The sequence below is a fragment of the Polypterus senegalus genome, chromosome 13 (genome assembly GCF_016835505.1).
Source record: "Polypterus senegalus isolate Bchr_013 chromosome 13, ASM1683550v1, whole genome shotgun sequence".
Lineage (NCBI taxonomy): Eukaryota > Metazoa > Chordata > Cladistia > Polypteriformes > Polypteridae > Polypterus > Polypterus senegalus.
In genome coordinates, this window is record NC_053166.1 from 18,390,595 (window position 1) to 18,412,767 (window position 22,173).

The 22,173-nt window shown below is 42.0% G+C and overlaps 1 protein-coding gene across 4 annotated transcripts in view; it reads right to left on the bottom strand.

Moving 5' to 3' along the window:
• LOC120543056 overlaps positions 1-22,173 on the bottom strand; it is a 39,339-nt gene that overhangs the window by 16,145 nt on the left and 1,021 nt on the right. For 2 of the 4 annotated variants that reach the window (XM_039775898.1, XM_039775899.1), the window contains exons 2-5: positions 19,543-19,668; positions 13,950-14,009; positions 10,999-11,100; positions 8,009-8,221 (exon numbers count right to left, since the gene is read on the bottom strand). In XM_039775898.1, the coding sequence (XP_039631832.1) occupies positions 8,009-8,221; positions 10,999-11,100; positions 13,950-14,009; positions 19,543-19,609 (442 nt within the window). In that variant the 5' untranslated portion in view covers positions 19,610-19,668. The remainder of the gene's footprint in view (positions 1-8,008; positions 8,222-10,998; positions 11,101-13,949; positions 14,010-19,542; positions 19,669-22,173) is intronic. The other 2 variants (XM_039775900.1, XM_039775901.1) reach the window with 1 other exon arrangement.

Consider the following 22,173-nt stretch of genomic DNA (forward strand, 5'->3'; position numbering starts at 1 on the left):
GGCCCTGGGTTCCTCTTGGTGCAGGACAATGGGCAGTGTATGGGCAGTTACTGGATGACGAAGGCATTGATGCCATTGACTGGCCCGCATGTTCCCCAGACCTTAATCAAATTTGAGAACCTCTGGGATGTTATGTATCAGTGGATCTGATAGCACCACTGACTGTCCAGGAGCTCACTGATGCAGGTCTGGGAGTTGATTCCCCAAGACACAATCCACTGTCTCATGTGCAGAATGCCCAGACATTGTCGGGAGTGCATTACAGGCACATGAGGGCCATACACACTACTACACTGTGTGCACAATTATTAGGCAAGTTGTATTTTTGAGGATTAATTTTAATATGGAACAAACACAGTGCTATCAGTCAATCCAAAATGTTAATAAACCTGAAACCTGAATGTTTCACAACGGAAATGTGAGTGTGAACATCATCAGGGGAATACATATGTGCGCACAATTATTAGGCAACTATTAGTGTGCAGATTTATTATGCAACTAAAGGAAAAATGAAAATTTTCCCATCTCACTTGTTTATTTTCATCTGTTATAGTGAGAATAATAAACAAACACCTCAAAATTTACAAATAAACATCTCTGACATTTCAAAAAAAATCAATCAATCAATCAATGACCAATAGAGCCACCCTTCTTTCCAATAACAGTCATAAGCCTTTCCATTCATGGAGTCTGTCTGTTTCTTGATCTGTTGACGATCAGCTTTTTGTGGAGCAGTGACTACAGCCTCCCAGACACTCTTCAGAGAGGTGTATTGTTTCTCTCCCCCGTAAATCTAGCGTTTAAGAAGTGCCCACAAGTTCTCGATAGGGTTTAGGTCAGATGAGGAAGGGGGCCATGTCATTATTCCTTCATCTTTAAGGCCTTTACTGGCTGGCCACGCAGTGGAGAACTTCGATGCAAGTGATGGAGCATTGGCTTGCATAAAAATCATGGTCTTTTTCCTGTATCACTGTTTGAAGAAAGTGTCTTCGAAAAACTGGCAGTAGGTTTGGGAGTTGATTTTGAGTTCATCTTCAATGCAAAAGGTCCAACTAGCTCATCTTTAAAAATACCAGCTCATACCAGTACCCCACCTCCACGTTGGAGTGGAGCTCTGTGCCCATTACTGATCCACAGGTCCATCCATCTGGTCCATCAAGAGTCACTCTCATCTCATCGGTCCATAAAACCTTTGAAAAAATCTGTCTTCAGATATTTCTTGGCCCAGTTTTGACGTTTCAACTTATGTTTCTTGTTCAGTGGTGGTTGGGTTTCAGCCCTCCTTACCTTGGCCATGTCTTTGAGCACTGAACACCTTGTACTTCTGGGCACTCCAGGTAGGTTGCAGCTCTGGAATATGAAAGTACTGGAGGATAATGGGTTCCTGGTAGCTTCACGTTTGATTCTTCTCAAATCTTTGGCAGCTAATTTGCATCTTTTGTTCTCAACACGTTTCTTGCGACCCTGTTGACTATTTGCAACAAAATGTTTGATGGTTCTGTGATCACACACCAATATCTTAGCAATTCCAAAAGTGCTGCATCCCTCTGAAAGACTTTTTACAATTTTTGACTTTTCAGAGTCAGTTAAATCTCTTTTTGGCCCATTTTGCCTGAGGAAAACTAGCTGCCTAATAATTCTGCACACCTTGATATAGGGTGTTGATCTCCTTAGGCCACACCCTCCCTCATTACACAAATACACATCACCTGACGTGCTTAAATCCAATAAGCATTCAAGTTAATACAGCTTGGAGTTGGAATATATGCATTAAAAATGATGATATGGTCAAAATACTCACTTGCCTAATAATTGTGCACACAGTGTAAGTCACATTAGGAGTTGCCAACTTGTTCCTACAAGTTGGATCAGACTGGGATTTCAATTTTTGACATTGATTTTCGGTGTGATGTTGAATACAGGACTCAATGGGTTGGTGATTTTGGTTTCCATTCACCGTTGTTACATCATTTTGTTCATTTTATTTTGTGATGTGCAATATAAGTATCCTTAATTTTTTGAGCAGTGTAATCAGTGCATGCTCCAAACCTATTATGGCCAGGAGGCTATAATGGTTGGATTAAATTAGCATGGGTGCTGGAAGCAGATTGCTCCCCCACACCACAGGTGGCAGTGTTTCTCAGGGCTGGTCCCACTCAGGACACCCACAGGGCATGCTGGGAATTGGAGTTCTAGGACATAGCCTGTCAGGGTCCTCAGGTGCCACCAGAGGGCGATACTTGGGTGGACAGCCCTGGTTTCCACATGACCTGGAAGTGCACTGGATGATTTGTGTGATACCAGAAACAGTTCCCAGGTCTAATTCAAAAGAACTCAGAGAGTCAGATTTAAGAGGACACTCATTTGGAGGAAGGAAGAAGTGAGGAAATCGATTACTTATTGCATTTTGATATTGACCTTTTGTCTGGTAATTATTAGAAACATGCTGTTGATAAATAAATACATTTATCTGAACCTGGAATCGTTTTGGGTGATGATGTGACTGAGGTTTAGTGCTCAGCGGCACCACCCTTGTGGTTACTATATACATGTGCTGTTAAGATATAAGTCCTGTTACAATAAAGATGGGCTAATAAATGGAGAGATGACTTTCATAAAAATGGCTTATAAGGGTGAGAAACGGCTCTGTAAAGCATGTAATCAAAAACTGGCAATGAGAAATGTTAATAAAGAAGATCTGTACTGGAACTAGGCAAACATAAATAAATATGTTGTGTCATGTATGTGCATCAGATGAACTCCTCACAGGCTCCACTGGGACGAGAAGGAGTACTATCACTAACACTGTTATCTCATTCTGTCCCTACAGTGCTGAGATACCATCCAATGAGAGCAACTGATCCCACTCCTACCAGTTCAAACTCAATAAAAACCCGAACCTCCCAGAAGGAGGCATCATTTCTGGCGCAAGCAACCTGCCAGTTGGAGTTCTGTTACGAGTTCTGTTACGAGTTCTGTTACGATTGTGACCCGAATGCTGGCTAATCAGCCAGTTGGAGTAGCTAGGGGTGGACGGAGGGGGTGGTCCACCCCGGGTGGCACATTTTTGGGGGCAGAATTATTGGCCAAAAGGCTCAGTACAATTCTTTAAAATTAAATTACAACAAAACTGAACTCAAATTGCAAATTGGGACTAAAATGCAACTTAATAAAATGAGCTCCTTCCCAGTCCATCTCGGTGGTGATCTCATCAGACCTGCCTCTACTGCAAAGAATCTTGGTGTCATTTTTGATTCCTCCCTCTCTTATTCTGCCCACGTAAATCAAATTAAGAAACTTTCTTACTTTCACCTCCGTAACATATCCCGTGTTCACTCCTTCGTCTCCTTTTCTAATGCTGAGAAACGTGTCTCTGCTTTTATCACATCCCGCATTGATTATTGTAACTCACTGCTGGCAGGTGCCCCTTCTAATCTTATATCACAGCTCCAGTTTATTCAAAACTCAACTGCAAGAGTCCTGACTCAAACCAGCAGCACATCACACCCATCCTGCTCCGTCTTCACTGGCTCCCTGTGTCTTACAGAATCAAATATAAAATCCTACTAATAAACCTACAAAGCCTTAAATAACCTCGCGCCAAACTACATCAGTGACCTTCTCTATCACTAGGTGCCTGTCCGCCCACTAAGGTCCTCTGATTCTGACAATCTTATTGTGCTCCACACTAACCTACACTCCATGGATGACAGCAGGGCCTTCAGCTGTATAGCGAGTGCCCAGACTCTGGAATGACCTACCGAAATGAATCAGATCAGCCGACTCCATGAAATCTTTTAAAAAACAACTCAAGACTCATCTGTTCAGGAAGGCGTTTAGCTCTACTTGACTTTATTACCCTTCTCTCAGTTTACCTCTCTGTCAAGATGCTCATATAACTGGTGTGTGTGTGCGCTAGACCATCAATTAGATAGATAGATAGATAGATAGATAGATAGATAGATAGATAGATAGATAGATAGATAGATAGATAGATAGATAGATACTTTATTAATCCCAAGGGGAAATTCACAATTATGTTGTTTGTTAGGCTTTATCTCTGACTTTACTATCTTAATCTTCTTTATTTATTTATTTGGTTTGTACAATGCTATATACTGTATACCCTGCCGCTCTTTCTTATATTCTGTAAGCGACGTGAGCATGGGAAAGGCGCTATATAAATAAAATGTATTATTATTATTTATGTGTAAGCAGCAGCATTTGGAAACATATTACTCATGGATAAAAAAGTAAAATTCTTTGATTTTTATCCACAGATGCTTCAAAAATAATTTTCAGGCTGTCCTTCTGTGACGGCATCAGACACAGCAGTTGAAATTTATGAGGCAATAACAAAGATAAACATAAGCATTACACCGAGAATAATTTCTAGGAAGATAAACAACTAGTTTACAATTTATAATTTTGTTTTGTTATCAATCCAAATGCGTTCTTGTTCTGCACAGAAAACATCCCCACCTATCACTAGTACACTACACTGGTTCTGGTTTTCGCAGTGTAATTATCTTAAACTAATAATGAGAACACGGCTTATCAGTGCTTCTATACTATATTCTTGTCTAGCTGATGCTTATAAATAATTATATGTGAAAAATTATTGCTGTTTCTCCATATATGAATAAAACTATGAAAAATATATCTTAACTTTTCTCTATATATCATTTTAAGTTTTTATTTAAATAGGTTAACATATTCAGATATGTTGGAGGGTTGGCAAATTAAAGCACCACCCCGCCCCGAGTGGCACGAAGTCAAGCTACGTCACTGTTATCAGCCCATCGGCTTTATTTACTTGTTTAGATTTTCCTACATAATGGGAAATCCATGCCAAAAAGCACTTCTTTTGTTTTCCTTTTGTGTCCTTGGACGATAAAAGGGGCAACCTGGTTGGCACCCCAGATTTTCCCAGTTTGTGAAGCTGTTATTCCTGCACCCAGCCAGTTTCTAAAAGGCAATCCAAAACTAATACTTAAAGTATACATTCATCGTTTTTCAAGCAAAAGTTATTTCTTCACAATCTTTGTATATATTATTTTGCCACATAAAACTGAAGTTTTTTTTTTATTTTTAAAATACCTTGTCTTTTTGTGCAGTTTACAATGGGCCTGAAGGGTACCAGGGCCCATACATGAATGACAAAGCCTTAAAAGTTCGAAACAGCAAAAGATTTGGGTTTAAGAAAACATGAGTTCCACATTTATGAGGAATTCTTACGATAATGAAAGGAAATCAGAAATAATTATTTTATCACAGATTCACAGAGGTAAGAATGAATTTCCTGCTTGCTTGTCTCCTCACATCTGTCATCATGGGTGACATTTAGACAAACATAAGGAAATTGATCAACAGAAAACCAAACAGTTTTTTTGTCCTTTGAGAAAACCATTTGAAAATGCACAGAATCTAGACTGTGAATAAAAACTAAAAAAACAAAGTCACAGTTTCTATCGACTTTCTTGTGGTAATCACGATACCTTCAAGTTACGGCTTGTGGCCTGTAGGTTAAATGCAAACTTTCGTTTGGAAGACCTACTGAAAGTGGACTTGTGTGTTTTTTGCACTCATTTCTCCATGGACAGCTACTTGCAGCCAAAGAGGAAAAGACAATGTGTTCATGATCAGCCATTATTGAAGCCAAATAAAGTTCCACACATATTTCAGGCGAGTCATTTCAGCAGCTGTAAGTGAAGTGGACAGAAACGTAGAGCCGTAGAATAATAGTAACAATGGAAATGTCATTTACTAGCAAACTGAATGCTGTTCCAATAGCTAGCTCTTACGTGTTGCAGCAAAGTTGAACAATCGTTACTGGTGGTGCATCACAGATTTAGTATCTTGGGTGTGATTCATGTGTCTGGTCTTTGTTAATCTGGAGTTTGCACCTTCTCTCAGATTGAGTACAGTATTCTCTTTAGCACTTATACAACACCAAAAAGCTAATTTGAAATGTCTACTCCACGTTAGCATGATGGGCGTGTGTATGTGTGTCTCAGCTCTTCCTGATAGGCTGGCTCCCATTTCTTGTCTTCCACACAGTGACGTAGAGGAAGAGACAATCGGCGAGATAAGAAGCAGAACCAGTTTCTGTTAAAATGACTGAATTTCACAAATGGCTTATTTAACTTTTTTATTCCTTAATAAAGCAAATTGGATACACTGTGTTAGAGACATTTGCACAATCTCAGTACATTAATTAATATCTGATAACAGTCTTCACTGCACATTAAATAAATGAGGGTAGAGCGTTATCCTGCACTTCTCTAAAACATCCACAAAATGAATTACAATATTTTGACACATTCAGATCTTGTTTCGGTTTTACATGAAGTCACATGGTCATGACAAAAGTGTGCCCGAGGCCAGAATGTTAAATGCAGTGTGAGTGCAGGCCAGCGGGGGAGTAGAGAGGAGGGACAATCACGTTTGGGCATGGTACAGAACAAACGTGCCTACTGTGAGTATACCCTAAATGTAACTGAAGCATAGTGTGGCATTTTAGCACAGATGACAAAGTTGACAAGAGAATGCTGAACTTGATGGCAGCTCTTTTATCTTCATGACAGCATCAATGACAACGTTTTCTGTAATGGAATTTTCTGCTGTTTGTTCTATAGCGAGTTGCCCATGTGGTCCCCGGCCGGGGCTGGAGCCTGGCCGGGACGCCCAGGAGGACCGGAGGAGGGCTTGTGCCTCCTCCAGACCGCGAGGGGGCGTCCGCCCTGGTTATGTTGGGGGCCTCGGGTAAAGGGCTTGGAAGCCCAGCCCTGTAGGGACCCATGGCCACCGTCAGGCGGCACCCCAGTGCCTGAATATCCCGGGAGCCCAGCACTTCCGCCACACCAGGAAGTGCTGGGGGGAAGGACAACAGGGGACACCTGGACGGCTTCCGGGTGTGCAGTCGGCACTTCCGCCACACTGGGGTGTGGCTATGGAGGAATGCCGGGAAGCAGCTGGAGCCCATCCGGTTCCCATTTAAGGGGCCGCCTCCCTCCAGTCATCGGCAGAAGTCGGGTGGAAGAGGACGGAGCTGGAGAAAGGACTAGAGGTGGCCAGGAGAAAGGCAGTGGAACTGAGAGGCCTGGACATTGGGGGAATAGGTGCAGGAGGCACTGGGGTTTTGTGAGTGCACGAAAACTGTAAATATATTGTTAATAGACGTGTGTTGGGTGAACTTACGATGTCTGTCTGTGTGTGTCCGGGCCAGCGTCCACACCCATTTATTTTTTAACCTGGAAAAATTTTACATAGATCATGAAAACAAGATCACAGGATGCATAAATTTGCTAGCACAAAATTCAAAGACACATTCAAATGTAACAAAAAAAAAAGATTATGGTGTGCAGCTGCCGAAAGGGTAAAATCACGGTGAGTTTATGAAAGTGGTCGAGTAACATAAGCAAGGGGGAACCTTAGCCTTAGGGTGACCAAATATGAATCCCCCTATCTAGTTGATGTGCCGAGTGTGCCTCAAGGAACCCGGAAATAAGTGACACAGTCTAGCTGTGGACTTCCACAGTCCTGCAAACAGAGCTGAAGTCCAATTTAATTGACAATTGGCCCAGTCCTAGATCCACCCAAAATGTCTCCACTCTGCAATAATACGCTAGTCGAGCTCCACTCAGATGTAGGATTATGATGACTGTCAAGTGAACCAAGTGACATAAATGTGCAATCCAATTGGCTATTCAGTGGAGCTCCTGAATCGTGATTTTTGGGCCACGGTAAAAAAAATGTGCATTTTGCTGCTTTTTTTGTGAAAAACAACTTCATTGTATGGATTTTGCAGAGAAAATCACTTTTCTCTAATTAGGCTTTTTTTTTACAATCCTAGTTCTATGAGAAACTCTTAATGAAAATAGAAATCACAACAAACAAGCCTTATAATTAACCAAGGCTTCAATGACACTGATGTTCAGCTGATCTTCTTTCCAGGGTAGATCAGACTTACTTCTGCATATTAAAATTACATTCCATTCAGACTCACCGTTTAAAATTTGTTGAATTCCAAGCAGTAAAAAACTTTTGCTCACAGGTGTTTCAGTACAGGTTTTATTTTGGGAAGAGTTTGCAGTGCCTGTCGTTACGTTTTTGGAAAAGGAAATGCTTAATGTTCTTTCATTAGGACAACCAGGAAGACTTTTTATTGAGAGTTGGTCATCACCAGATATTGTTTGAACACAGACATTGTAAGTATCACCTGAAAGATAAAAATTACAAGATATCCAGCATTGTTATATAATTTGAAAACTCGAACAATATCAAGCTGTATTGGACAAGGTTAATCTCCATGACAGGAGCAGAACAGCTGTGGCTAGTAACATAGGAAAATCTGTTCTATCGATGGTCTCTTCTTCACAATTCACATGGAGACCTAAATTCTTTATTTAGGTACTTCCATTTATTCAACTGACACTTTTCCCTTGAACAACTTACAAAATCATAAGTTGAAAGTGCAACATCAAGATTCATTTCAAATACTGTACTGCAAAATTTTGTTCCATATTTGTACCTCTATGGTGTTAGTGCAGAGCTATGCAGTAGAGTGTCGAATGGGTGAGCGAGAGAGAGCCCAACTGGCATCACCAGGAAGTCATTAGAATCCAGAGGTGGTGGGTTGGCAGTTCGGTTAACGCAGTTCAAATTTGCAAACTTAGAAGGCTTGTGGTGTGACCCCTCGACAGAACAATTGGTATAGTCGGCAGGATATGCAGTGTGGTGGGGGTGGATTGTGGTGTTGGTGCAGAGCTGTGCAGCAGAGTGGGGACTAGGTGAGAAAGAGAGTCCAGCTGACATCAACACAGAATCGTTGGAATCCAGTGATCACAGGTTTGGAGGCTGGCACTTAACCCAGTACAGATTTGCAAAGTTGTGTGGTGTGCAAATCCTCAACAGAACAATTGGTGTAGTCAGCCGGATTTGCACTGTGGTGAGTGTGGATTATAGTGGTGCTCAGCTACACAGCTACACTAGGAATAGCTCTGCTCTGTTTACAGCCTCTTCTTGTGCTTAGAGATAAAGGACAGTCTTAATTACAGACATTATTGCTGAAAAGCGCTTTATTATTTTTCATTTACAATATATGTGGTTGTGGTATCGCCCCAAATCTTTATCTGCTATTGTCTTCTTTTACAGAATGTTCTTTCATTTGCAAACCATTTTTCAGACTTACAGTGCATCCAGACAGTATTCCCAGCGCATCACTTTTTCCACATTTTGTTATTTTACAGTCTTATCCCAAAATGGATTAAATTCATTTTTTCCTCAGAATTCTACACACAACACCCCATAATGACAACATGAAAAAAGTTTACTTGAGGTTTTTGCAAATTTACTAAAAATAAAAAAATTGAGAAAGCACATGTACATAAATATTCACAGCCTTTGCCATGAAGCTCCAGAATGAGCTCAGGTGCATCCTGTTTCCCCTGATCATCCTTGAGATGTTTCTGCAGCTTCATTGGAGTCCACCTGTGGTAAATTCAGGTGATGTGACATGATTTGGAAAGGCACACACCTGTCTATAGAAGGTCCCACAGTTGACAGTTCATGTCAGAGCACAAACCAAGTATGAAGTCAAAGTAATTGTCTGTAGACCTCCGAGACAGGATTGTCTCGAGGCACAAATCTGGGGAAGGTGACAGAAAAATTTCTGCTGCTTTTAAGGTCCCAATGAGCACAGTGGCCACCATCATCCGTAAGTGGAAGAAGTTTGAAACCACCAGGTCTCTTCCTAGAGCTGGCCGGCCATCTAAAAATCAGGGGAGAAGGGCCTTAGTCAGGGAGGTGACCAAGAACACGATGGTCACTCTGTCAGAGCTCCAGAGGTCCTCTGTGGAGAGAGGAGAACCTTCCAGAAGGACAACCATCTCTGCAGCAATCCACCAATCAGGCCTGTATGGCCAGACAGAAGCCACTCCTTAGTAAAAGGCACATGGCAGCCTGCCTAGAGTTTGCCAAAAGGCACCTGAAGGACTCTCAGACCATGAGAAACAAAATTCTCTGGTCTGATGAGACAAAGATTGAACTCTTTGGTGTGAATGCCAGGCGTCACGTTTGGAGGAAACCAGGCACCGCTCATCACCAGGCCAATACCATCCCTACATTGAAGCATGGTGGTGGTAGCACCATGCTGTGGGAATGTTTTTCAGTGGCAGTAACTGGGAGCCTAGTCAGGATAAAGGGAAAGATGACAGCAGCAATGTACAGAGACATCCTGGATGAAAACCTGCTCCAGAGCGCTCTTGACCTCAGACTGGGGCGACGGTTCATCTTTCAGCAGGAAAACAACCCTAAGCACACAGCCAAGATATCAAAGGAGTGGCTTCAGGACAACTCTGCGAATGTCCTTGAGTGGCCCAGCCAGAGCCCAGACTTGAATCCGATTGAACATCTCTGGAGAGATCTTAAAATGGCTGTGCACCGACGCTTCCCATCCAACCTGATGGAGCTTGAGAGGTGCTGCAAAGAGGAATGGGCGAAACTGGCCAAGGATAGGTGTGCCATAATGTTGTCATTATGGGGTGTTGTGTGTAGAATTCTGAGGACAAAAATTAATTTAATCCATTTTGGAATAAGGCTGTAACATAACAAAATGTGGAAAAAGTGATGCGCTGTGAATACTTTCCGGATGCACTGTATGTGATCCCACTCAGAGTGCGCCCTAGAAGCAACAGGAAAAGTCACATCCACTTTTTGAAGGAAAGCTCACTCATATCAGTTCAACATCCTTCATTGTTGCTTTCATAGAAAAAGGCAAAGGGTTTATGCACGATGAAGGGAATCCAGAGTGAAACAGTAAAAGAGATTATGTGTTACATCAATGACTCCCTAAAACATTACAAATGAGTGAACAGATGCTCAGATTTAGAAAACCCACAAATTACTCCAAACAAACAGAAAGAAAAGAGACAAATTTAATGACTAAACAGAAACCATGAAATGCACTTCAGAAGTTTACTAACTAAAGGTACATACCAAAATCTTCAAAACAGAAGAATGAGGCGTTATAATCTGGGAAGCACAATGTCTCCCACTCTGATGCTTCGGGTAGGAGTGTGGTTTGAAGAAACCACATACCTGAAATGAAAAATACAGAATTCTTCAGTAGGGTGAATTAGTAGTGATATTAAGACCCCCTCAGTGATGTGCCCTGGCCCGGTTCTTAGGTGTCTTTGCTATATTTGAGTCTGTAACTAGCAGGGTCTGCTGTTCATGCTTATTCAGATATGCTGCTGTGTATCACTAAAACTGATCTGGACTACGGGAACCTTTCCTGCTTACCTCCAGTTTAGAGGGGCTGTCCACGTAAGATTTTTGTATAATTACAGAGGGACATCATTTCAGCCAAATTCTAAGAGTTAAACTCTTGTTGTATTTGGTCACTACCTGATCAAGAATTCCCATTGCGACTTTAAGTTCATTACTGCAGACAGCTATTAGGCAGTGAAGAACAGTTTTATGACTCACAAGTGAGAGTATTAGAAAAAATGAGAAATGTCTAGGAGGTTTGTGGTCAAGGAACAGGAGTCAAACAGATCTTTCATCAAATCAATCAAAGATTTGTTAGCCAGAAAGTGACACAGTCTTAGAATAATCTGTCAAGCTTGGATATCTGGGAACCACAGAGGATGATCTTTGATCTGTTACTTTGATGATGTCTGAAACGAGTGTATTTCAGGGAATTCTGGAATAGCATTCCATGGGGACGGCCATAACTAGAGCCTAAAATGGCAATGGCTGTTGTGATAAAACGTAAACAAAAGTATGAACTTTTTAATGAAGTCTTCTTTTTCTTTTGGCTGCTCCTGTTAGGGGATGCCACAGCAGATATATTTTTCCATATCTTTCTGTCCTCTGCATCTTGATCTTTCACACCCACCACTGCATGTCCTCTCTCTCCATATCCATAAACCTTCTCTTAGGCCTTCCTCTGTTCCTCTTGTCTGGCAGCTCTATCCTTAACATCCTTTTCCCAATATGCCCTGCATCTCCCCTCTGCACATGTCCAAACCAACACAATCTCAACTCTCTGACTTTGTCTCCCAACTGTCCAACCTGAGCTGACTCTCTAATGTCCTCATTTCTATCTTTAACTCTGCCACCTCCAGCTCTGTCTCCTATCTTTCTGGTCATTGCCACCATCTCCAGCCCATATACCATAGCTGCTCTCACTACCGTCCTGTAGACCTTCCCTTTCACTCTTCCTGGTAACCATCTGTCACAAATCATTCCTGACATTCTTCTCCACCCACCAACCATCTCTAACCATTGGAATGCAATTGTGCAACTGGTGAGCGGTGCTTCGTTTCCCCCAGACATGTTTAATGCAGTGAAAGTCAAAACATGAGACACAAAACAAAGTTGAAGAACAGAAAATAATTTGTTACCGGAGACACTTTGAAACAATAATAACAGAGGGTTTTGTTAAGTTCAGATTAATCTGCAGACTTGAGCAGCAGGAAGTGTATGACACTGACCTTTATATGGATGGGGTCAAAATGTCATGCATCTCACACTCCCAGCCCTGCATCACAAACAGCAACAACAGAACCACCCACGATAAAAACAAAAGGGTGCCGTGACAAGACGTTAGTGTAAAAGGTAGAGAGAGAGTGAGAGGTTAGGAGCATTGCCACACTCACCACATGACAAACCAACAAAGGATCCCAGATTGGGACCCAAGTGTAGCCATGCAACGAGTGACACCTCAGCACCACACAAGTTCAGATGGAATGGAATCAGTGTGAGTTTTTCTTATGGCGGCCGGAGTGCCAATTTCTACCACCAACCCGAGGTTTTTCCCTACATGCAGGGCTGGGTGCAGATTAACATCATACCCAGGAGGGAGCAATTGCAGTTTAAGGACCTTGTTCAAGGGCCCAACGAAGTAGAGTCACTTTTGGCATTTATGGGATTCGAACCGGCAACCTTCGGTTTACCAGTGCAAATCCCTAGCCACAGAGCCACCACTCTGTGTATGCTTTAACTATTTTTCCAGGGGAAAACAGAGAAAATATAAAATAAAGTCCATATCATGGCAAACATAAGGCATAAGATGATAAAGTTCAGAAAGGACAGCTATGGGGTTGTACCACCAGGTAAGGTCAATTCAGGTTTAAATGTCTGTCATATTTCCCAGCTGCTTTATATTTGGTGATTTTTAAGCCTATGCCTAATTAAAAATAAGTTTTGCATAATCATATATATAATAAACACATAGGAAAATGTCCAGGATTCATACCAAGGTCGCCAGAACCGAGAGGCAGTCCCACTATACTTCCTTAGAAGGCTGGCGTCCTTCAACATCTGCAATAAAATGCTGCAGATGTTCTATCAGACAGTTGTGGCGAGTGCCCTCTTCTACACGGTGGTGTGCTGGGGAGGCAGCATAAAGAAGAGGGATGCCTCACGCCTGGACAAACTGGTGAGGAAGGCAGGCTCTAATGAAAACACGGAGCTGGACAGTTTGACATCCGTGGCAGAGCGACGAGCGCTGAGCAGGCTCCTGTCAATAATTGAAAATCCAGAGGAGCAGTTTCAGCGACAGACTGCTGTCACCATCCTGCTCCACTGACAGACTGAGGAGACCCCACACTATGCGACTCTTCAATTCCACCCGGGGGGTAAACGTTAACATTATACAAAGTTATTTTCTGTCTGTTATACCTTCATTGTTATCACTTTTCAATTTAATATTGTTCTTTATCAGTATGCTGCTGCTGGAGTATGTGAATTTCCCCTTGGGATTGATAAATGTATCTATCTATCTATTATATAGTGCCTTTCACATCTATCTATCTATCTATCTATTATATAGTGCCTTTCATATCTATCTATCTATCTATCTATAGAACTGCTTCTTCAAAAGCACATTATTATACTCCACACACAAATTTAACTAAAAATGTACGCATGGGTTTACTTACCCGTGAAGAGACACCACAACCTCACAGAAAAGGAAATTCCAGATAGAGCCATATCTTGGACTATAGAAAAAAATGAAGAAATAATCTGTAGTTAGGAAGGTTATGTGCATTCAAGGTGAAGAGGTAAAGCCAGAAATTTCAGTATGACCGCTGCTTGACATTTTGTAGCTCCAAATGTTAAATGGTAGAATTTTTTCAAAACACATTTTAGTACCATGATGAGGTAACTCACTGATGTCATGGGATGGGTAGGGAGGAGCCACGTAATTACCATTCCATCACCAATGGATCAAATGTGTAGTAAAAGGAAATCCACAGGGCAATAACATTTGTTTTAAAAACTTTAGTGGAAATTCAAAGAAGAACAAATCATAAAAAATGTTCAAGAAATAATATTATACCAGTATAAAATAAAATGGGAAAAAAATGGGAAAATCCTCTCTATGTCGTTACAACTTTAGCTTTCTCATGTTAATTAAGTTCAGCCACATTCTCTGATAGTCTCACAAAACAGAGTTACAGATGATATGTTTTATTACATTGTAGTTTGCCAACTACAAGGCAGAACAAAAACATAATAATCCTCTACTCAGAATGACAAGTAAATAAGTCAGAATTTTCAATTTACATGCAAGCTTGTTGGGTTCCAAGTAAAAACTTCCATTGTCTACTTAACCAGGTGTTCTATATAATAATATAAAGCCAGCCATTTTAACATAACTAGGTGACATACATGAAAGGAGGGAAGACTACCAAATTTAAAGGGATGACCAGGTAAGGAAACATAAACAAGCAGAAAGTCAAAACCAAACATCAGTCTTTTCAAACGCCAATACCCAAATCTAAACCTTGAAAATCATAGCAGAAATTAAAGTAAAAGTCATAACAGGCAAATCTTAATAGTACAACTAACACAAGAAGGTTTTGCTTTCATATCTGTAAACTTGGATGGTGACAGATCCAACGTGCTGGTTCTTGTTGTGGCATCTTGATGAGTTCAACCACATAACTTCCAGAACTGCATACCGCTGTCACATCTTGATGACAGCAATACAACAAGGCAGCACCCAGGAAAAAAAACAAAACACAGCCAAAAATAGTTTCTAATAACTGATGAGAATAAATGCAAAAATCAGATCAAGCATCTCTAAAGCTCTAACTGGGAAGTAACCATTAAAAAACGCTTAAGCTAATGCACAAAATAATAACAAGTATTAACTGTTATGTTTCAACCAGGATTCTGACTCAAGTTTAATTCTTATTTGTTTAACCTTTTTGTCACTTTTTTTAGCATAATTTTGTGTGTTGCGTTATTTATTCTGTTTTTGCTTTTGTTCTTTCTATGTTTTATTTATTGTGCATTTATTCTTCATTTTTGTATATTACTAAATTTCAGTGTCTTAACCCAGCCACAGGGGATGCACAAACCAGTGTGTTTCTTCGTACCAGTCCTAAGCCCAGATAAATGGGGAGGGTTACATCAGGAAGGGCATCCGGTATAAAATTTTGCCAAATCAATATGCGGACAACAATACAAATTTCCATACCGGATCGGTTGAGGCCCGGGTTAACAACGGCCGCAACCAGTACTATTAGCCAACAGGATAGTGGCGGAAATTGGGCTACTGTTGGCCAAAGAAGGAGAAGAAGAGGAGGGAAGATGTGTCCAGAGGCAGGAGGAGAGGAGGAAGGTAAAGAGAGTGGAACTGAGGGTAGGAACTTTGAATGTTGGCAGTATGACGGGTAAGGGGAGAGAGTTAGCAGATATGATGGAAAGAAGGAAGGTTGATATATTGTGCGTGCAAGAGACTAAATGGAAGGGGAGTAAGGCCAGGTGGATTGGAGGTGGATTCAAATTGTTCTATCATGGTGTGGATAGGAGGAGAAATGGAGTAGGGGTTATTCTGAAGGAACAGCATGTCAAGAGTGTTTTGGAGGTGTTGCTGTGGTGAGATAAGCAGTTCCACCCTTGAAATAAAACCGGGAACCTGATATCAGACTTTGACCGTCCAGAAGGCAGGACAGAGCTCCCAATCTAAAAATGATTCTACTGCCTAGACAGTAGAGGCTGTTAAAAAAGAAAACTTCTGTTTAAAATTTTGCCACTGTGTGGCTGTCTTTTTGCTCTAATTAAACAGGTGACTTTGCTGGCACCCTAACTTTTAGCCTGTGACAGTGTGTTTCCCAGCCATGTCACTATATATACTGCTCAAAAGAATTAAAGGAACACTTTTTAATCAGAGTATAGCATAAAGTCAATGAAACTTCTGGGATATTAATCTGGTCAGTTAAATAGCAGAGGGGTTGTTAATCAGTTTCAGCTGCTGTGGTGTTAATGAAATTAACAACAGATGCACTAGAGGGGCAACAATGAGATGACCCCCAAAACAGGAATGGTTTAACAGGTGGAGGCCACTGACATTTTTCCCTCCTCATCTTTTCTGACTGTTTCTTCACTAGTTTTGCATTTGGCTACAGTCAGTGTCACTACTGGTAGCATGAGGCGATACCTGGACCCTACAGAGGTTGCACAGGTAGTCCAACTTCTCCAGGATGGCACATCAATACGTGTCATTGCCAGAAGGTTTGCTGTGTCTCCCTGCACAGTCTCAAGGGCATGGAGGAGATTCTAGGAGACAAGCAGTTACTCTAGGAGAGCTGGAGAGGGCCATAGAAGGTCCATAACCCATCAGCAGGACCAGTATCTGCTCCTTTGGGCAAGGAGGAACAGGATGAGCACTGCCAGAGCCCTACAAAATGACCTCCAGCAGGCCACTGGTGTGAATGTCTCTGACCAAACAATCAGAAACAGACTTCATGAGGGTTGCCTGAGGGCCCAAATGTCTACTGCGCCCTGTACTCACTGCACAGCACCGGGAGCTCAATTGGCATTTGCCATAGAATACCAGAATTGGCAGGTCCACCACTGGCGTCCTGTGCTTTTCACAGATGAGAGCAGGTTCACCCTGAGTATATGTGAAAGACGTGAAAGGGTCAGGAGAAGCCGTGGAGAATATTATGCTGCCTGTAACATCGTTTAGCATGACTGGTTTGGTGGTGGGTCAGTGATGATCTTGGAGGCATATCCATGGAGCGACTCACAGACCTCTACAGGCTAGACAACGGCATCTTGACTGCCATTAGGTATCAGGATGAAATCCTTGGACCCATTGTCAGACCCTACGCTGGTGCAGTAGGTCCTGGTTTCCTCTAATGCACGACAATGCCCGGCCTCATGTGGCAAGAGTATGCAGGCAGTACCTGGAGGATGAAGGAATTGAAACAATTGAATGGCCTTCACGATCCCCTGACTTAAACCCAATAGAACATCTGTGGGACATTATGTTTCGGTCCATTAGGCGCCGCCAGGTTGCTCCTCAGACTGTACAACAGCTCAGGGATGCCCTCATACAGATCTGGGAGGAAATGCCACAAGACACCATCCGTCGTCTCATTAGGAGCATGCCCGACGTTGTCAAGCATGCATACAAGCTCGTGGGGCCACACAAGATACTGAAAAGCATTTTGAGTAGCAGAAATTAAGTTTTTGAAAAATGGACTAGCCTGCCACATCTTCATTTCACTCTGATTTTAGGGTGTCTACACAATTGAGCCCTCTGTAGGCAGAAAACTTTTATTTCCATTAAAAGACTTGGCATCCTTTTGTTCCTAAGACATTGCCCTGTCGTTATTTGTATAGATATCCAACTTCATATTGAGATCTGATGTATCTAATGTGTTTCTTTAAAGTGTTCCTTTAATTTTTGTGAGCAGTGTATATATTGCACAGTATATATATATATATATATATATATATATATATATATATATACTGTGACCCGACATTTGCGCGATAGACATATGAGCGCCGACAAAATAGCGCCGATTAAAACGCGGTATCAAAATCTCACCGACAAAATCAGGAAAGTTTCATTAAATATGAATTACTAGTTTAAAGCATATATAATAATGTTTATTTTAGAAGTCAATATTATGAGACGCTGCATGCCATCAGCACGCCACGCAGATTGTCCTTAAGATCACGCCCTGCATATGTAGGAAGAATTGCAGCAAGACGTCTTGATAGTTGAGCGTATTTAGACTTGCTGGCTGCCTGACTGCTGGTAATTCCGCTTTGTATACGACGCGTTATGCCAACCCTCGACTGAGTTATTTGTTCGCGGCATGCCATCAGCAGTTATAACCTAGCACATAATGTGTACATAATGCGCACGAATGTGTCCCACTCTCTTGGCCTTTCTCGCGATTTTGTCGTGGCAATTTTGTCGGTGCGCATTTGTGGAAAACCAGTTAGCGGGTTTGTTGGCGCTCATTTGTCCGTCGCGGTTTTGTCGGGGTACAAATGTCTATTGCGCTTTTGTCGGTGAACCATATATACACATACTTGTGCAAGGTATGATATGGGATCCAAAATAAATATATTGGGGCATCAGTTAGGTCACCCAATTTAATTACCAAAGAATTTGCGCAGACAAAACAAAAAAATGAGATGTTAAGCCTTTCAAAGCTTTATAGGTCTGGAGCAGAGCTCCGTCTCTGTTGGGCGTTAGTCCAGAATGAGACGCCATCTTCTGCGAGTGCCTTGGATATACAACCCTCTGACCAGAAGAGGTGGAGTAAGTTGCCTTTGTTGGGCATTTCTCTGTGATCTGGGAACAAAAATAGACTATACCATTAACGACAGAGCTCCTTCTTTTTCTGGGTACTGCTTACCAAAGATGAGCCAGAAAGGTAATCCTTAGATATGCATGTGTGATTACATACAGTATATATATATATATATATATATATATATATATATATATATATATATATATATATATAGGCTATATATAGTAAAAGATTCAGCCCGGACACAGACAGACAAGGACTTTGACTGTTCCAAAACACACACGTCTATTGTACAATTCTTCTCACCTGCACAACACACAGTGCACAAAGCACCAATAATAATGCTCACAGTCCTTTCTTCTCGGTCCTCTTCCACCCAACTCCGGTTCTTTAAATGGAGTGAGGCGGCCCCTTTAATAATGCACCCAGATGTGCTCCAGGTGCTCCCTGATGACCTGGTGTGATGGAAGTGCTGCATAGGCACCTGAAAGCACTCCGGGTGTACCCGCTTCCTGGTCTGGCAGCACTTCCTGGTGTGGTGGAAGTATTGCGGTCCAAGGCTCCATAGTCCTTCAGGTGCCTCCTGGTGGTGGCCTTGAATACCCACAGGGTTTTATTCTTTCAGCTCTTTCTTTCCTTCCTTCACATGAGTGTCACTTGCTGCCTCTCGACTCTGACTCCCCAAAAAGCTGTGGTGGGCTCTTTTTAAACCGGACTCAGAAATGCTTTGGTGTCACAGCAGTTGTCATATGGAAACTAGGGCAGTGTTCCCCTGATTGTGCCCTCTTGTGGCACCTAAGGACCCCGACATGGCTCCTCTTCTAAACTCCAATTTCCATGCAACCCTGCAGGAGTCTTAACTGGCACCTATCTGGAGGGACACTGCCTCCTATTGCGTGAGGGAATGAACTGCCTCGGGAATCTCTTTCTGCTCCCTCCATCCATTACAGTAGTATTATACCTTGACTGGGATAAGGATCGCCAACCATCCCGGTGGGGTTACTGTTCCTTCCATGCTGTCCTTCCATTATGGCCTCCTGAGGTAACGTTTGACTCTTTGTCCCAGTCGGGATGGCAGTCCATTTGCCTATACACACACACATACACACACCATTAATTTTTTTTTTCTTTTTAACATATGTGGACTTATCAAGATTTGATCTTCGTTTTCCGCTGTTTTATTGAAACCTCAAAGATTTGATTTGTTTTTGAAGTGTACTGTTATTATCATGCTGAGATTGAAAGAGCTCTCTGATGCCATCAGAAAAGTTATCCTGATACCAGCTGTAAATCATGGCAGTGGAAATGCTCTGGTCTGGAGCTGCTTTGCTGTGTCAGGGCCTGGGCAGCTCGCCATCATAGCATCCACACTGAATTCTTCATTGTACTACTTGAGTCTAATATGAGACCGGAAGATTGAAGCTCTATTGAAAATGGACCTTGCAACATGGCAATGACTCCAGACATAAATCTGAGATCTTGTCAGACGGTTCAAGGAGACGCCAACTTGAGAGTGCAATACCAGCTATGAGAGTTCGAGGGTGGAGTGACTTTTTCCACAGATGAAAATTTCAACAGTTTATATTTCAATGATCTGGCGCCCCGCCCAGGGTTTGTTTCCTGCCTTGAGCCCTGTGTTGGCTGGGATTGGCTCCAGCAGACCCCCGTGACCCTGTAGTTAGGATATAGCGGGTTGGATACTGGATGGATGGATGGATATTTCAATGAATAAATTATTGAAAAGTCAAGTTTTTGTTCAATTACATCACCTTCATCTAAAGATACTGTTTAAATGAAGATCAAATCTTGATATGTCCACTTTTGCTAAAAAACAAAAACAACATTGCACGGGGTGTGTTTAGTTTATCACACGGCTGTATGTAAAGAAAACAAGCAAAGTTTGGCTTTCTCCTATTCCACTATCACGCATTTATTCAGAGGCCAGAACAACCAGTAGGCAGGGATAGTCATGCTGAAACTCAGGAGAAAAAGTGTGGGAAGAGAAAATGAAGTGTTTTCAAGCTGTGAGCGTTTGGATGGAAAGAAAAAACAAGAAAGATGTATGTTCTGTTTCAGGGAAGCTGGTGATTTATACATGAAGGTGCAGAGTGCAAGCTACTGTATGTAAATCAGAATACACAGTATGTCTTCATCGGCAGTATCAAGAAATGTAATGGCTGTTAATAGGGCTGCTGACATGGCCGCTGAACAGCATTGTGATGGACGAGTATAAGGTTGGCACATGTGAGTGGGTGTGTGGGTAAAGGAAATGGCGGCATTGTTCACTAAGCATTGGGACATTCAGAAAATGAGTTGATAGAAGAGAGGTGTGGATAACTAGTACAAGGTGAGCAGGTGTGTGCGCACATGTTTGAGAATTTAAAACTGTGTGTGTGTGTGTGCGTGGGGTGCCCGTCAGTTATTAATAACAGAGACTGAAAAAGATGAGCATTCTGACAAACAGCTTAAAGAGAAGGATAGGACAGGAAAGAGGGAAATGTTCAGCTCAGTTGTGACGACATCTCCAATATAATAGCTGCTGCTTAAGCATTGGCTACGATGAAGGTGTGGAGGTGAACGTATTGCTCATGTCTTGATGCTGAGATAACCATAGGGAAGAAATGAGACATATGGTAGTTTAATGAAAAATACACGAGTCTTCGTAATTGCAAGCCAGGAAAAGTGCGGGGAAAGAAAATAAGCATTTCCAGCAGTTTCAAGCTGAGAGTGTGGCATCACTTTGGAGAGAAAATGGAAAAAAAGAAAACTTTAAGTTCTATGTTTTTGTTTCAGAAGCTTTTGCAGAGCTGAGCAAATCACCTGAGGAACGTCTAAGACACGGATGTGTTTAAACCTGACCTGATATGATGCACTTACAATCCAGAACTGGATGAAGAAGGTCCGGATGATGGAAGAATGGATAACGTAAAGCACCTTCAATGCACAAACCCATCCATTAACTGGAAAAGCTTCATCCAGCTTTGGAGCTATGAATTGTCAGTGCCACCACTGATAAGATAGATAGACAGACAGACTGACGGATAGATAGATTTGAAAGGCACTATACAATAGATAGATAGATAGATAGATAGATAGATAGATAGATAGATGATAGATAGATAGATAGATCTCATATGCGTCTACTGTATATATTGTGACTGCCATTGAGGTCAGATTGCCATTCCGGCTAGACGATGGCATGACCTCTGGAGAAGATAGGGATAGACAAGCAGAAGCCAGAGGCCATGAGCAGTTCCATCCTCCATATATAAAGTGGCAATGGTCCGCTAGTCGTGTCCCAGTTGGGGGACCTGTAGGGGTTCAAGAGAATGGGAGTCAGGAAGTGCAACCTGGCCAGGGTCCCTGAGTGCCACAAGTTGGCGCTAATGGAGGAGGACTGCCCTGGTTCCCAAAAACCCAGAATTGCTCCCCACAAGTCTTGCCGGGTAACCAGACAGTTTCATTGTCTGTATGGCTATTGGCTGTGCTTCACTATACAAAATATTTGATGCATTTAAAAAAAATCCTTTATTGAACCTGTGACTGTGTTGGGTATTATTGGGTCTGGGTTTGGGGCTCAGTGACATCCCCT